Genomic DNA, 17,098 nt, shown 5'->3' with positions numbered 1-17,098 from the left:
TCCAAAAAAAGTTAGTGATGGCACAGTCAGAGAGGAAACACAAGGCTGCAGAGTACAAACCAGAGGGGGAAGTTTCTCAGATACCCCATGAAGGGATCTGAGGGCCAGTTTCACCTGCTGAGCCAAACCCAAACTCTGGTCACCACTGAGACCAGAAGATTTCAGACAGTCTGAAAACCTTTGTTCTTTGTTCTCAGGACTACCTTCTAGCTAAGAACAGAGAGGGGCTTCCCACAGAGATCCAGGGCAGGCTTGCAAGGAATGAGATGTGCCAAGCGGAGCAGTCTGAGGTTGACTCCACTAAAGAGAAATGCATGAGGTTTGTCACTTACTTTGCACCCTGGACACTTCTCCTTTAGCTTTCTGGAGATGCCAGTGATAGTCCCTCCTGTGCCAGCCGTGGCCACCAGCATGTCTATCTTTCCTGTTTGAGGGTGAGGGACAGAAGGCAGTTGTGAAACCTCCAACAGAATGACGGATTAAAACCCCACTTACACCTAAGTATGGACTTTCTTCAACAAAAATGCAGAAAGTGGTTGAAACGGGCAAGATGAGGCCCTTTGCTTCCCAAGAGCTGTTATGAGATCTGCCCTGAGCCCACATTGCTCAATCCTCATTTACTCCAACAAGAGCTTTGAAATGTCCATTCAGAGGCCTGGCAAGGCACCAGCTTGTGGCACTTTGGACACAGCTGGAGGTGGCCCATGAAGCTGACATCTGCAGCTTTCCTGTTACTGTATTTGCTGATACAGATAATTCATTCTCTAATTTAAACCAAGCAGCCCATTATATTAGTTAATTAGCTGAGTGAGTGCCAAGAGCATGGGTTAGGCATCCATGGAGAGAACGGTTAACACAACTACTTGCTCATTTTCCAGTGAAAAAGACTGTTTGGTCACTAGCAATCAGAGTGAATGTGGATATATTTTATCCCTCTGTCACCACCTACAGTTTCCCTGGTGCATCCACATGACAGCTTTGTTAATTAAAAAATTTAAAAGGTCATCAACTCACACACAAAAACAAATGCTTACCAGCCAAGAGAATAACACCCCACCAAGCAGGGGCAACTGAACAGTGCCTGCCCTGTGAGGGAAAGTAAATACAAACAAGAAGTCTAAAGCTGGAACTCATCTGGACTCCCAATTTGTGGGATGGCAGCTTGTTAAAGTGCACTCATTTAAACTCAAAGTTTGTCACAGAAAGACAAGCCAAATCCTCTGAACAGTCAGATTTTTAGGAGGGAGGACAACCCTTCATGTGGTCCCCACCTTAATGAGAAGGAATTTAATAGCTGATTTTCTTATGAGAGGGTCCCATCAGAAATTGTACTGTAAAACATTTTTATAAGGCAGGCCAGTAGCCTCCCATATGTCTTAATTCTACCACCTATGGAAATGCCCCCAGGGTAGACTGCAGCATCACATGGAATGTCTCCAACAGCTCTCAAACCACCTCCTCAGCTGGGTGAGTGAGCCCAGCAGAAGCTCTGTGCTGCCACAGCTCAGTCCCTGCTGGTTCTCCAGCTCAGCTGCCCAGCACTAAGATGGAAGAGATCCCTACAGAGTGAGAGGGTCCTACTGGTGACAACTGCCACATAGGGCAGCTTGTGCTCCTGAGGACCCCTAAGTGAAGAATCTTCCAATGTATTGGAGTATTTGGTCTGGAAATGTTAAAATACCTATGTCTGTACTTGGGATCAGAGAAAAACGACCCTATTTCACAGCAGTCTACCTATGCCTTTTTTTTTTTAATAAGGTATCCTAAGCATCACTGCTTCCTCCACCTGAACACAAGCAGAGGAATCTAAAAATCAAAGAATTCTTCTTTAATGGGAAAAAAAAAATTATTACTGTGACTACTGAAATAAGGTAACTCTCTAATGACACACAGCATAGGTATGGGATTTGCTGTGCCAAAATCCACGTATTTCTCATCCAGCTGAGGTCTCATTCTCCAAGAACATAACAATAAAACTACCAGGGACTGGTTGGGGAGGGGATTAGCAGTAGGGCAGACATACCATCACACTGCTGCAGGATCTCCTCAGCTGTGGTGTCATAGTGTGTCAGGGGGTTGCTGGGGTTCCGGTACTAAATGGAAAGACAGAACAGACGTGAAGACAAAAATTCAGATCGTGAGGCATTTCAAGAACATGTCAAACAATCTCCAAGCCCCACAATAGCGACACACACTCTCTGCAGACTGTTTCCTTATCTACTACCTGCACCTAGGCCCGAGGGGAGATACAACCTTCCTAATTTGTGACTTAATTTAGGAGTAGTTCTAAGATGCCAGCACCCTCCAATGCAACGATCAGTCTTGTTTGTGGGACAGCTACTTTTAGCAACGTGACTCCTGTGTCCATTCTTCCACACAGGCTTGCCAACTCAGTGGAAAAAGACATCCTTAAGTGTTGCAGTTTTGGCAAACACTGGCTCATTGCTGCTCTCTAGTGACTACAAAAACTCACAGGCCTGGAGCACAGAGGTTGCTCAGCCACAGCTCCAGATCTGGGGCATCTTCTCCTCCAGAGACACACGTAGAGTGTTGAACAGTCAACCAAGGACACTAAGAAACAAGGCTGCAATTCCTCCTCCATGCTGTCCTGCACCTCCTGCATCCTGGCTCTTACCTGGTCTAGGATGTGTGCGTTGGGGATTTCGTTCTTCAGCCTCCACGCCACTCCCACGTGAGATTCGGGAGAATCAAATCTGGCTGTAGTTGGGGTCCTCACAATCTCAGCGCCCAGAGCTCTCAGGACATCCACCTGTAGCAAAGAAAGGCGGTCACAAAACCCCAGAACGCTCTCCCAGCACTGAGGCTTCACTGCTTTCACCTGGCCAGCAATAGCTCTTCAGTGGTTCTCCTAAAGCCTGAGCCACTGAGTCATGGATCAAAACCAAATGACATTAAGGATTTGAACTAAGCTTTACTGGTGAGGCAGGTGTGAAATTCCTGTTTGTAGTCCAGGCCTTCATGCCTGTAGGAACTATTACTACCACACTGAGAAGTCTCATTCAGCCAAAACACCCTCTCCTCTCACACCAGGCACAAGTTCTGCACTCCAGCACTGCTGTAGCCCAGTATTTTATGTTTAAGTGCAAATTATGTTTATTTATCTCCTCCTTTGGGCACAGGCAGCAATGGAGATCCTCCAGGGCCCTGTGCACCTTTCAACTGCTACAAGGGCAGGACACTGAGCTAAGGCAAAGCTTGTCTTCAGAGGGCAGGGAGACCTTTGGTGCCACGTGGCACATGGCAATGGCCATGTGGTACCTCTCCCTCCAGAGCAGGTAAGAGCAAGCCATGGGTACAGGCCTTCAAGGGATGTTGTTCATTTGTGCTGCTGCCTCAGCTGTGGAACACAGGGGATCTCCTCTACTCTCTTCTCTTGGCTGCAGGTGCAGCACCACAGGACAGGGCTTGCTCTATAAACAGATGCTTTGTGCTTTCCACAGTGAAGGTAAGTGGAAGACAAGGCAGCTTTTCCTTCCCCTTTGCTGTTGTGGTGACACAACTCAGAGGCTTGCCAGGACCAGCCAGTGTAACCTGAGGGGCTCAACAGGCTCCCTCACACTCAGCCCTGAGCCCTGAATATTTGCAGAATATTCAAAGCTTCAGCACTGCCTCCCTTCACCCTCTGCTCAGCAAGGGACAGGGAGTCCCTTCAATGTGCATGGCAAATCCCAAGTTCCCTTGACATTTGTATTTAAAACACCTATGACAGTTTTCAAAGTCACAATGCTGTGGGGATGGGTCTTAAAGACATTTTCAAAGACATTTTCTATCCATGGCTAGCCAGCCTGGATCTCTGTGGGCGCTGGCAACAGCTGCTCAGCAGAGTTCTGCCTGGCCAATTACATATTTTATACCATCTCTGTTGCTAAAGCCACAGCATCCATCTGCACCGGGAATTCTGCGAGTGCAAACACGTTTATTTTTTTAAATTCTTGAAAACACAAGCAGGTCTGACCTTCTCCATGCTCATTTTCTCTGGCATCACGATGATGCAGCGGTAACCCTTCACTGCCGCAGCCAAGGCCAGCCCAATTCCTGAAAGCAGGTAAAGACATGCAGAGCACACGGTGAGGAGCAGCAGAGAACAAAACCCACAATGCCAGCATTGGTATGCCCCTGGATTTAATCAGATTTTCACCAGAGGCTTGTCTCTAGAAGGGTGGCAAACAGAATGTTTCAGTCTGTTGGGCAGAACTGGATTTCAGATGCTGCTCGTTCTTTGAGGTTCACAGCCAAGAGAAAGTTTAGCCAAGGGTGGGGAAGCTTGACATGTGCAAACTGCTGGCTTTACCACATGCACATCACCTTCCTCCTGTCTCACCCACTTCATTTTTACAGAAGGAATTTGGGAAAGGAATGTGCTTCAAGCTAGAGAAGATTAGAGAGTCCCTTTGATACTGCCAGAAGATCAGAGCCTTTATTGACTCACTTTTGCACTAAACCCCTAGTTTGCAATGCACTGAAACTAAGGCCTCTCTAGAAAGAAATTATTTAGATGCTGTTTGTGATTGAGGTTCTAATGCACTGGGTCAACTTGCTGCCACAGTGGAGTACCTTGATTGTTAGAGACAGACACTTCCAGCTGGTCATCTTCTGTACCTCAGAGAAGAGAAGCTCACAGCTGTTATTAGATCATCTCTCTGCAGGATAAGCTAAACAGATCAAGTTGGTTGATCAATGTCTGAGGTGAGACTGCAAGGTAGCTCCCCTGCTGTGTTGGGTGCAGGACCAACACTTGCAGTTTACCCTACACAGAGACTTGCTTGTTCAAAGCTGGCTCTGTTTCTACACGGTGCTGAATCACACAGAGGTAAAAAAAACCCGTAATAACCTTTAACTGTTAGTGTAAGAGAAGCTTAACTCACACCTCAAGTAATTCAAGTAGTGTTTAATATATTTGTGGGAGGAAAAACAACTTTTCTCGATGTATTACAGATAAATATGGATACCCAAATACAAAAATAAGACAGAAAAGGCCTCACTAAGGCCAGAGACTGAAGAGAAGCCATCCATCACTCTTCCTTATAGTCTGTGATAAACAAAGAATTTTGAGACCTGAACTCTAATACTTTGTACTTTCTACCACTGAACTGGAAATGCAGCAAACATCAAAACAGGACTTTGGCTGAGGGAGAAGTGGGATGCAGAGAGGATAAAAATATAACACATTAGTTCTCACGTTCAACATACTCGGTAGCCCTGAGCAGTAGCCTAGAGCAAATGACAAGTGTCTCAGGTTACTGTCTGCCCTGGTCTTTGCTTTTATATGAAAAAAAGAGACAGCATTCTGCAGCAATTGTCCTGTATCTCCTTCAGTTCTGCCTTTTCAGATTCCGTGGCAAGGAGAATCATTTATCAGGTACTGACCCAGAAAGCAGGATGTCACAGTATGACCTTAGATACTGGAGGAATGCAATACACATGGATATTTTCCACTACGTGCCATTGTTCAGGCAAGGGGTACAGCCACATTCACAAAGGCTTCAGTTGCACTGCACCCTCCAAAGAACAGCTGCTGAGACAACAGCAACTGATGTGACCTCTCAGTTTTTTTGTTGAAGGCAGATCAGCTCATCATCCCAGTCCCTCCAGTAACAAAGGTTTGACTGGACCAAAAGAACAAAAGAAAGATCTGCTTGGTCTGTGTCTAATATCTTGCAACAGTGGATGGAAGCCCAGGAAGGAGTTTAAGAACAGGACAAAACACCTCTCCAGAGTACATCAGGCAGGAGAGAAGTTTGTAGTTCAGCTCAGGAACATGCTCAGAGGAGGCAGTATATTTTACACTTAACTATTTATATTTAACTATATCATATATTTTATATTTAACTCAAGGGGGAACACTCCAGGTATGTTTTCTCCCCAGGAGCAGAGTAGCTTAACAGAACTACAACAGCTTTGACACAGGAGCCGAGTCAACTCCAGTGTCTTGGATCATCAGATGCCCTGGCCCCTGCCTAGTGGGACTGTTCCTTCCTCCAGCCCTCCAAGGAGGAGATGCTGTGGATCTCCTGTGATTTTCAACAGTGGAACATGTTGAAAATCCAGGTGTGCAAGGGCTTTGTCAGCAGGCTGTGCTGTGGGCGTGCAGCTCATCTCCCACCTCAACTGCACCCACAGGGGAAGGGCTGTTTCTCAAACCAGGCCCACCTCACCTGACAGAGGGACCACGGGACTTCCTAAACAGAAAGAATGGGAAGATCCAGATTCTTACCAGTCTTTTGGGTGCCTTTCCCCCCTTAATTTCAGTCAGACTTGAAATCCTGAATAGGATCTAAAGACTCTAGGGAATCTGGCCTAACACTTCTTTTCTTTTAAAGCAAGGAGGCTCTGCAAATTTAGCAGAACTGCTTCTCAGTTGTTCTGGTCAGCACAGGGCACTGTAGAAATGTTCCTTGTGCAAGATGGAGGAGGCACTGCAGGCAGGAAGAGATCCCTTCTTCCTTGCACAGGCAGCCTCTCCATGCTCCAACCTCAAACCTGCCTCACCCAGGAAAAGCACCACAGCACTTCCCCCCACACTTTGCTAAGGCCTCTCCGTGCCCTACCTGTGTTTCCAGAGGTTGGCTCTATGACTGTGTCCCCAGGCTTCAAGATGCCAGCCCTCTCAGCATCCTCCACCATCCTGAGGCTGATGCGGTCCTTGACGCTGCCCCCGGCGTTGAAGAACTCGCACTTGACCACTGGAATCACAGACACCAAGCACAGCTCTTGAACACGGTCACTGGGTAGCAGGCTGCTGACTCCTAACACCTCTGGAAGACCAGCTCTGTTAACATGTTTGCCCAGTTCACCTCCCTGCTTCCCAACAGCAGAGAGGGGGATTCAGCTCACGGCATCTCTTCTGTTACAGGTCAGAACAATAAGCAACTTGTCAATGGAATCACAGAATGGTTTGGGTTGGAAGGGACCTTAAAGATCACCTCATTTCAACCCCCTGCCATGGGCAGGGACACCTTCCACTAGACCAGGTTGCTCAGAGCCCCATCCAACTTGGCCTTGAAACCTGGTCTTGCCCTTGATCAAACTGGAAGTTTCTCTCCTTGTTCAACCTACACTTTCACTCCAGTCCCCCCCCAGCAATAACCCCTTCAGTGGTGTTGAACACCACCTTTCAGGACTCTGATCAGAGCCCCCAGGTATCTCCAGCACAGTCGGGTTTAAAACCCCAACCAACCAAAAAAAAACTTTCACTGACAGTTTCATCTCTTTAATCATTTTCAGAGATTTTTGGTGATAACTGCTGATCTGCATTTTATACACACTGATGAATACTCTGAACATGAGAAGCAGTCAAAAACTTCATACAACTTTTTAAAATTTAATTGTTCTATGAAAAACATCTTACTTTTTCTACAAAAATGGAAAAGCTGCAGGGAATGTTCTCATGAAGTGCAAACTGAAAGATGTTTCAAATGACCAATTCCATAAAAACTGACAATCTGCCAAAGAAAAAGAGGAATTTTTCCTCACCATTTTCTGCCAGGTGCCTGCACTCCTGCTCCCAGGGTTACATGGCACTACTAACCAGAACTACCAGAAGTTTCTGAAACAATGTTTGTTAGTTGGATTTTCTGCCTGCAGCAGTACTCACAGAGATCACACTTGAGTCCAAAATGCTTCCCAATCTTGTTGATTCGCACCAAAGGTGTATTGCCAACTTTGTTCAGGATGTTTGGCAGGATCTTTGGAGGCTCTGACCTGGTACAAATACAAAGTCAGTGTATTCCCAGAAAAGGCCACAGGCAGGTCACACAACAGCCACACAGCATTTCTAGTGCTTTTTATTTCAACCAGCTTTCTCCCTCCCCTTTATCAGGGTAGTTACTTTAGGTATTTTAGTTTAAAAGAACAATCATGGGATACAACCTCACAAAACATCAAGTCCTTGATCCAAAACATGGATTAATCAGACATCAAGCCAAGTGCTGAGGCAAGAGTGAAGTGCTCTGCACTTTCTCCTGGCATGGAGTAGCTCAGCACTCCTCAGAGTCAGCTAGTTTATAACCAAAAGGCATTAATAGTGCAAACTTTCATCTAGTCAGGGAACTGCTTGCCAGGTGACTTAAAATAAGTTCATTCCAGCCCACGTGCTTTCACATCTGTGGTGCAAGGCCCCCTGCACGCTCAGTCTGGGTTCTTAGCTTTGCTTAGACATGGAAATTAAAAAGGGTGGGCACATCTACAGGCTGAACAAGACTCCATTTAAATCAGTCACCTGCTGTTAAATCCACGTGGCTCCAAGGGAACCTGGATTAGTGCTGAAAAGCAGCAAATAAAACACTTACAGAGAGGTATGATGATGTGGGGAGGCAGAGAGGGGTTTCCCAAGCTTCCATGTGCATTTGCTGGGTGTATCAGGGCGGATCCACTGCCTTTCCTTCTCGTTATTCTTGCAGTTCTCACTGTCCACCCCACCAGGGAGAACACACTTGCCAGCTGCATGAGGGCAGGAGTTTGTATCTGGCTTCTTCTGAGAAGGAGGAGCAGGGATTCCGTTCTTGGGGGAGGGAGAAGGAAAACAAAAAGAGAAAAAAAAAAAAAAGGAAAAGAAAAAAGGTGAAGGGCTGAGGAGAGAGTGAGTGATTTGTCTGCCCTGCTGTAACAGGGTCAGAGCATCTTTGAGATTATCAAAGTCACTCAAGTTCCACACCATGGGAAATCCTCCATTCACATCACTGCCCTCTGCTAAAACAGCTAAAAATCACGTTGCTAATAAGGAGCCCTTATTCTTGTCTCTCTTGTCCCTCTTGTCCCACCAACTTATCCATCCCAGTCTGGTATTCCAGCATGCAGTTTTCCTGAGGGAAGCCTGAGCAGCAGCTACCCTGGTGACAGTGTCCAGGGGACAAGTCTTGCCCATGAACTAAAAAGCGCAAGGGCAAAAAGCAGTTTTAACACCCAAGAACAGGTTCTGCTACTGACTGCAAGAGATCCTGGGACTGCACCTCAGCCCCAGGTGTTGGGGAAGAAAGCACAGCATGTCTCAGATTAATCCCATCCTCCAGTGTCTCAGTCTTGTTTTCCCCTTATGTGAAAAAGGTCACAACAAACAGGTATTTTGAAGGTCAGTTGATGTTTCCGTAGTACTGTGAGGATGGGAAGGTGTTTCAGCATCATTTTGATTTGCCAAATCCTTATCACCAGCATGAGAATAATGTAAATACATTGAGGCACGTGCTCACTGTAACAAGCCTCCATAAATATCAAGAAAACAGGACAGGTCTCATGGGAGACACCCCTCCCACACCAGAAGCTCTCTGAAACAAAACCTCCCCATTCCAAGCAGAGTGGAACACAGCAAGACTACTTGGTGAATAATTAGAAAATTGTGCCAAAAGACTCTGCATTCCTATTTAGGGTCATGGAGAACTCTTCCAGAAAGGCCACTGGTTTCAACAGCACCTCCCACCACAGCATTTCAGCAAAACAACCTAGAAATCTCTCTGGAAACAGGTGGGGCTCTCCCAAATTCTGGTGACAGAAAGTTGGGATAACAGTATTCCCCAAAGACCCACGAGTACCTTAGACACAGGAACGGGCCTGTCTGATGCAAACTTCTCCATGTTTTTTGGTGAAGGTGATGGCCCAGGAGACTGGAATTCCTTCAGGAAAGAGTCACAAGACTGGAATCCTCTTCAACGCTGCGGATCATGCAAGTTGGGAAAAAAAAAACCACTGTCACGAAAGAGTCTCTCACAGAGGCAAAACACAGACAGTTTTTTCATAGAGAAAAAAAGAAGCTGCAAAACAAAGTGAAGGTGACTTGTATAAATAGGATTAAAAAAATAAAATAAAATCATGCAGCAGAGGCATTGCACAATCTTGATGGAGGGTCCCCTGCCCCTGTCCTTCCTGCATTACATAATCTTCCCTCTCAGAGCCAGGAAGGTAAGCAGAAAACACCTTTTATCAGACCTTCTGCAATTCCATAAGCTTGAAAGCCACACAAAGTAACAGGAAATACTTCAGTTCACAGGATATAGACTTCTAGGGACACACAGGGGGAAAGGGCTTCACGGTGCCATCCCCAAAAGACCCTGCACACAACTTAGGAAAGGGCTTTATCCAGGAACACTTGCAGAGGCCTCTGAACCCTTGAAGAGACCAAAATCTCACAAGTTCCTAACCAAAATGAATCAGTGTTGCATGCACAGCTGTAGTGATGCTGGATATAACACACACACACAGTAAACACTTCAGCCTTCTAGGAGGCTTTTTGTTTCAGAAATTAGTAAATACAAAATGGAAACAGTTAGTTCATTTTTCCTGCACCGGCCAGTTGTTCACAGAGCCTGTCTGCTTCCTTTCCACTGAAGGCAAAAACGTGGCTGAAGTCTTGGAAAGCATGAGGGGTTTTTTTCCCCTCTAATATTTGTTTTTCTCATCACCATTTTGCAGCAAAATTCAGCTCTTTCCATTACTGAACTGTGCTGGGAAGGGTCCCTGGCCTCACCCTCCTTCTTCTGACAGATGCACATAAAACAGACACAGAGTTGATGGTCTGGTGACACACTGGAAAAAAAAACCTGAATCACAGGCTCAGTGAACTTTAGTATTTGATCCTGTAAGTTAATATGGACCACTAACCAGTACTGCCTTGTGCACACCAACTCCTTTCTTGCATGCTGACTTGAAGAAACCTCCTAAAGCATTTAAACTGCCCTGCTTTAGGGAAAAAAAAAAACAACTCTGAAAGCGTCAACTTTCCAGCCTAAGACTTGAAATAATTCCCCTCCTGGATATCAAGGTTTCCATGCCACCAGAATTGTATGATTTTACTTTATTTAAGTTAACACATACCCAAGAGCCAAGATGGACTACATCCTGTCCTAGAATACTGACCAGCACTAAACTGAGAGACACTACTTCAAGAAAGCTAAGAGCCTATAAATACACATAATCAAACAACAAACAGTCTTTGTTACCAGAAATCAGCTCATTTTCAGTTCCAGAGTGAAACCCACCTTTCATTTCTCTTTCCAGGAGGTTCCTGGTTCACAATTCAGAATATCGGTGGCTTTTTTTTAGTAAAGGAAAAAGAAACACTGGAGAAGTTTCAAGGCTTCCTTTGAGCCACATCCACATGTTCCCTCACCCAGCTGACACGAAACACTGGACACAGACACTGACTGCCTCTGCTCATGGGTGACACTGACAATACTGACAAAGCCCATCTAATAAAGGGACCTTGGTGCCAAAGGATCAAACTATTTGAACACGCAGGAGGAGGGCAGCAGGCGGTTAGAGACAGGAAACAGCAGGTTCTGCTCATCTTCCAGGTTCTCAAAAAATAGGAGCACAAAACCTTTAAAAGCTTTAAAAATCACCAATTCACAGTATCCTTCAAAAGGGTCCAAAAACTGAGGGGGAAGGGGGAGAAATTTACTGCAGAAAAAAATTTAAGAGGTTTCAAGTGTTTGTTCTCTGTACTGACAGCAGGAAAGAAATTAATGTGGCTCTCAAAAAGCTGTATTTTGAAGGATTCCCTCTGAATTGGGCAAGACAATGCCATCTCATTTCCTGTATTGTAAAGCAAAAAAAAATCCATAATTCACTAACAGCAACTCCCATCACTTCTTGAACTAGAAACAGCAGAAACTAAGAAGGAGCTATATTTATTGCCTTCAGCTGAGCTGTGAGACTCTCTCGTATTTTCAGAATGGCAATACTTGATGTTTGGTCAAAGCTTCAATAACAGGGCTTCAATTCCAAACAATTCCAAACAAATAATGAGAAGAGGGACAAAAAGCCAACCTCAAGCATTGCCATAAAAAAAATCCTAACCAAATACTAACTTTAAGCAACACAATTCATTGCTTACAGCCCTTGATGATGCAACTTGAGCAAAACAGGGGGCAGAGGTGGTCTAGGACATCCAAACCCTCCCACATGATTCTGCCTACAGACCCAAAACAGGCCATAGGAACCTGTTGCATCTTTCTACTGGGGGAGACCTTTGGGGAACAAAGAAAAGGGGGTGAGCAGAAATCCCGAAAACAGAGGATGACAGCAACCCCTTTGCTAGCCTAACCCTCTTCTCAGTCTTTTTTTCTGGGAATGAAAGACTGGGGAGACAGGACAGGAGGATGGCAACTCTGCTCCTATAATTGCAGTTGGACACTGCTCAGGAGAGTCCAAGGAAGACAAGCTGCCCATCCTCTGAAAAGAAATTCTGTCAGCCTGAATTTAATTTTACTGTAAAGGGGAACACTCCCATAACTAGTTGGGGGTGTGGGTAGAGTCTAACTAGAAAAGCCTGACTAACTTCTGCCATTATATCTGCAGAGCACACGAGGCAAACAAAAAATAATCAAAAAGGCAATTTACAAAGTCATTTAAACCTAAGTCATGAAGGGGAGTGGGACACAGAGGTATGAGATGCAGAAATTGTCATGGGCAAGGCTCACATCTCTGGATCCATCTCCACAGGGAACCCAAGACCTAAACTATTTCTCAACTCCTACAGAAAAGGGCTGAAAGCCAGTGAGTGAAATTAATGCCCAAACAGCCTGAGCTGGACTCACTCCACAGATAGGTCAGGAACTACAGTTTCTACAGCTGTTTACAGTGTATGATATCAGCACTAATGTACTGTACCATTTAAATATTATGTGTGCAAGAACCTAATGAACTTGATTCTTGTCTGAAGCACAAATAAAGCTCTCTAAAAGGCAGGTGTAAGAGGTGAATCAGAGAGAGATGCCCCCAGGGCTGACTGCTCAGCAAGAGATGAGATACAGAATTCCATTATGCTGAGAATGGGAAACTTTATGACATTAAGCAGGCACAAGTAAACCACTACAAACCAGTTGTTCTGCTCACTCTGAGTGTCACAGGGTCTTAGAGAGCTTTAGGATCTTTACAGATAAGCAGATGCAGCGGTATCCATCCGGCCTTTGGAAGCTGATCACAGAAACACCACAGCTATAAATGATTCAGGAGACAGTCAGACATTTGGTTTGGTTTGCTGTTGTGCTTTTTCTGTGAGTGTGTGTGTGTCCTTGCTCCTTCCTCAGGAGCAGGCAGCCCTAGCTCCTGTGTCAGGAGACAACAAGTGACCTGAAATAACTGGAAAATGAATTAACAGCACTGAGGTTCTAGGAAGAGATCCTTCAAGAATCCCAAGTCTTATTTCCATTCCCTCCTGCAGAGCAGATGAGCACATGCATGTGGTCAGTGATCACCTTTTTCAAGCCAGATCTACATACTTATAACATTCCTGATAGGAAATGGGTAATTCTTTAATGCCCCCATCTCTGTAACATTGCAAAGACTCAACTTCAACAGCAAAGCAACTTCCACAGCTGTGGCAATTGTTATACTAGAATACAGCCAGGGAAAACATGAAAATGTTCAGTCTGCTTCCCCCCACAGAAGGGAAGCTGTGCCTGCAGCCCTAATCCAGGTGTCTTCTGACATCTCCATTTCCTGAGTTCACTCCAACCCTGTCTGAACTCACCTAATAAGTCTTCTGAGTGAAGACTGAAGTCTTCAGGAGCTCAACAGCATTAGACAAAAGCCTGGAGAATGCTTTATCTGCATTTTTACCTCTTGCAGTCAGAAGCTTTCATTATTTCTTTCCCTGCTTCTACCTCCCTCTCCTTAGCACACAAAGATGGACCAACACTGGGAGCCTGAACAGTGCTTTTGATCTGCTGAGCTCACCAACTACAGGGAGAGAAGCATTACAGGTGAGAGGCTCAGAGATTAAGCAAGCTGCCCAACATGGCAAAAAGAGGGAGCTGGAGCTCTGCTCTCTGTTTCTGAGAGGTCTGTAACACAGGCAGAAGCACAGCTCCCCCTCCCCAGCATTATGGTGCCTCCCTGCAAGGCAAAACAACTTTTGTTAGCCCAGGGACCTCTGATAAAGGCTGGTCACCACTGCCTGGGCAGGAAGCCAGCTTTTGGGCTGGTGCATGTTTTGTGGGAAAGGCCACAACTGCCACCACTCCGGCTACACCCGCGGAGCTCCCAGCAAGGCACCCCCAGTGCAGCCACGGGCAGGGTGCTGCTGGGTGCCCAGCCCCTGTGCTCTCAGGCAGTTTTCCCAGGTCACATGCAGGCTGCAGGCACCTGCCCACAGCCAGGGACCAGCCCATCCCACCACCCTGGCAGGCTGCCGTGCTGCCAGTGCCAGGTCAGTGGCGTCCCTGGGCCTGCACAGCCCGGGACACAGGTCCCTTGTGCCCCTGGATACCAGCCACCATCGTTAGAGGCACACTGTGGCTGCAGGAGAGCAGTAACTCACACGTAGAGGTCATGGCAGGATAACAACAGCCACCAATCAGTATGAAAAAGGGTGACCAACACCCCAATACTGAACCTACTCCAGCACCTAAACTGCATTTCATCAGTGGTGATCTCACCACAGACGTTCCCCTGCTGAGGAATACCACGTTCTGAGCAGCTCTCAGTTTCTCAGGAAACACCTTTCCTCTCTGATATGAGATTCCCACGTTTCACCTCTCTCCATACTCTGTTTTTTTCCACCTTTCCCGCAGCACAAGCTTTGCAGAACACGGAGCTCTCGTGCCACAAATCAGCAAACAGACTCACTGAAAGGGCAAACAGTGTGAGCAACCATGCTGGAACAGGGCCCAGCACTTCATGGTCAAAGGCTTTAGGATTAGAGAGACACACAGTAGACACGATACTCAAGCAGGAATAGGAAGGAGAAGAATCACTTGTCTTTCAAGTAGTGGCTGGTTCCATGTGCCAGCAGCATTATTAACGCTGATACTGAGCAGCTCGCTCAGGTTCTCATCAAGTTCAGACCCCTCCCAATGGGGGAAGAGCAATATATGAAATAAAATTAAAAAAAAAAAAAAAGCTGCAGGAGACCCTCATGGTGCCCACGAGAGCGACGGACAACAAGCCAAGCCTGGGCAGAGAGCTGGTGCCAAACCCAGGGAGAAAACCAGAAGGCACAAAGTCATCTTGAGAGCCAGCGTGAGACGCCGAGAGCCCATCTCTGCTCCTGCTGCTCCTTGCTCGGAGGAGGCGCTCCTGGCCTGCCCTGGGCATCCCCCACTCCTCCCAGGGGTGGCTCCGGGGCTCCCCTCGCCCGCAGCCGCCCCTTCCCACCCCTTCCCTTCATTACAAACACAGAACAGACGTCCAGTTGTGTGGCAGCACCACATTCACAGAACCACAGAGTGGGTCAGGTTGGAAGGGACCACAGCGGCTCATCTGGTTCAACCTCCCCGCTCGAGCTGGGCCATCCCAGAGCACATGGCACAGGATCGCATCCACACGGTTCTGGAATAATTCCAGCGAGGGAGACTCCACACCCTCTCGGGGCAATCTGTTCCAGCCCGCAGCCCCCAAACCTTCACCCCACCCCAGGATGGGGGGCACGGCCGCCCCCAGCTCTCCCCATCCCATCCCAGTCCCGCGGATGATGCAACGTGCGGCCGCAGGGATGGGGCAGCCCCTCCCGCCCCCCCGCCCGCGCTGCGGCCGCCACCTCACCCGCGCGATCCGGGACACCGGACAGCGCCGCGGTGGCGATGGTGATGGAGATGATGAAGAGGAGGAGGAGGAGGATAACCAGGATGAGGGTGAGGATGACCAGGATGCGCGGCGTGCTGAGAGCAGCGCGCGAGCCGCTTGGCCACGCCCCCGCCACGCCTTGACCACGCCCCCTCCGCCCCCCCGGGGGGCGGGAGCGCGGCGCGAGCGCTGATTGGTCACCGCGGAGGCGTCGGCTCGTCGGAGTCAGCCAATGGGAGGGCGGAGCGCGGGCGGGGCGGCACCGGCGGTGTCCAGGGATGTCCAGGGATGTCCAGAGATGTCCAGAGATGTCCAGGGATGTCCAACGGTGTCCAGTGATATCCAGAGATGTCCAACAGCTTCCAGGGATGTCCAGCGGTGTCCAGAGATGTCCAGAGATGTCCAGGGATGTCCAGGGATGTCCAGCGGTGTCCAGAGCTGTCCACGGATGTCCAGCAGTGTCCAGCAATGTCCACTGATGTCCAGGGATGCCCAGATGTGTTCAGCAGTGAACAGTGATGTCTATTGATGTCCAGAAATGTCCAGTGTTGTCCAGCTGTGTCCAGCAGTGTCCAGTGATGTCTACTGATATCCAATGATGTCCAGCAGTGTCCAGAGATGTCCAGGGATGTCCAAAGATGTCTAATGGTGTCCAACAGAGCCCATGGATGTCCAACGGTGTCCAGAGATGTTCAGCAGTGTCCAGCAGTGCCCAGCAATGTCCAGTGATGTCCAGGAATGTCCAGCAGTGTCCAGTGGAGTCCAACAATGCCCAGGGATGTCCAAGGATGTCCAACTGGATCACTGAGGAGAACGGGGGGAATATGCCTGGGTTTATCCACAAAGTCTTCCAGGATGGTGTCCAGTTCTAGGCCTCTCAAGTCAGGAAGGACATTGAGGGGCTGGAGTGAGTCCAGAGAAGGGCAACGGAGCTGGTGAAGGATCTGGAGCACAAGTCCTGTGGGGAGCAGCTGAGGGAGCTGGGAGGACTCAGCCTGGAGAAAAGGAGGCTCAGAGGAGACCTTGGGGCTCTCTGCAACTCCCTGAGAGGAGGTTGTAGTCAAGTGGGTTCGGCCTCTTCTCCCAGGCAGCCAGTGACAGGACAGAAGGACACAGTTTCAAGCTGTACCAGGAGAGGTTTAGCTTGGACATCAGGAAGAATTTCTTCACATAAAGGGTGATTAGACATCGGAATGGGCTGCCCAGGGGTGTGATGGAGTCACCATCCCTGGAGGGACTGGCCATGCCACTCAGCGCCATGGTCTAGTTCACAAGATGGTGTTCAGTCAAAGGTTGGACTTGATGACCTCAGAGGTCCTTTGCAGCCTAATTGATGTGTGACCCTGGAGAGAGGGCTCTGCCAGGGCTGTGGCCAGGCCCTGGGCTTTGAAGGTGTTTTACTCATGCACCTGTGGGCAGTGGCTGTAGGGGACACACACGTGGCTGCTGGTGGCTCCTGAGCACAGCCTGTGGTAGCAGCTCCTTGTCTGGTTTGGGGGGAAAATACCCACCATTAGAAGGGTCCTGTGAGAGAGGTTCATGGGGCAGCAGTTGGGTTCTCCCCCCAAAAAGACCTCAAGGT

At 47.9% G+C, this 17,098-nt stretch overlaps 1 protein-coding gene across 3 annotated transcripts in view; it reads right to left on the bottom strand.

Annotated features, from left to right (window-relative positions):
* The window catches only part of LOC127462317 (cystathionine beta-synthase-like protein), a 29,388-nt gene extending 13,719 nt beyond the window's left edge, over positions 1–15,669 (bottom strand). For 2 of the 3 annotated variants that reach the window (XR_007900407.1, XM_051770810.1), the window contains exons 1-9: positions 15,496–15,667; positions 9,546–9,665; positions 8,310–8,521; positions 7,616–7,722; positions 6,570–6,704; positions 3,977–4,056; positions 2,636–2,770; positions 2,024–2,093; positions 333–424 (exon numbers count right to left, since the gene is read on the bottom strand). Coding sequence is in view for 1 of the 3 variants with exons in the window: in XM_051770810.1 (XP_051626770.1) it covers positions 333–424; positions 2,024–2,093; positions 2,636–2,770; positions 3,977–4,056; positions 6,570–6,704; positions 7,616–7,722; positions 8,310–8,521; positions 9,546–9,587 (873 nt within the window). In the remaining 2 variants the exon portion in view is untranslated. Of the gene's footprint in view, positions 1–332; positions 425–2,023; positions 2,094–2,635; positions 2,771–3,976; positions 4,057–6,569; positions 6,705–7,615; positions 7,723–8,309; positions 8,522–9,545; positions 9,666–15,495 lie in introns of all 3 variants that reach the window. The other variant, XR_007900408.1, reaches the window with a different exon arrangement.
* Positions 15,670–17,098: the final 1,429 nt, after the last annotated feature.

Source organism: Manacus candei, unplaced genomic scaffold, assembly GCF_025592945.1.
Source record: "Manacus candei isolate 608988 ecotype Guabito, Panama unplaced genomic scaffold, ASM2559294v1 h1tg000126l, whole genome shotgun sequence".
In the NCBI taxonomy this organism is placed as follows: Eukaryota; Metazoa; Chordata; class Aves; order Passeriformes; family Pipridae; genus Manacus; species Manacus candei.
This window is presented reverse-complemented; position numbering and strand designations above follow the sequence as displayed.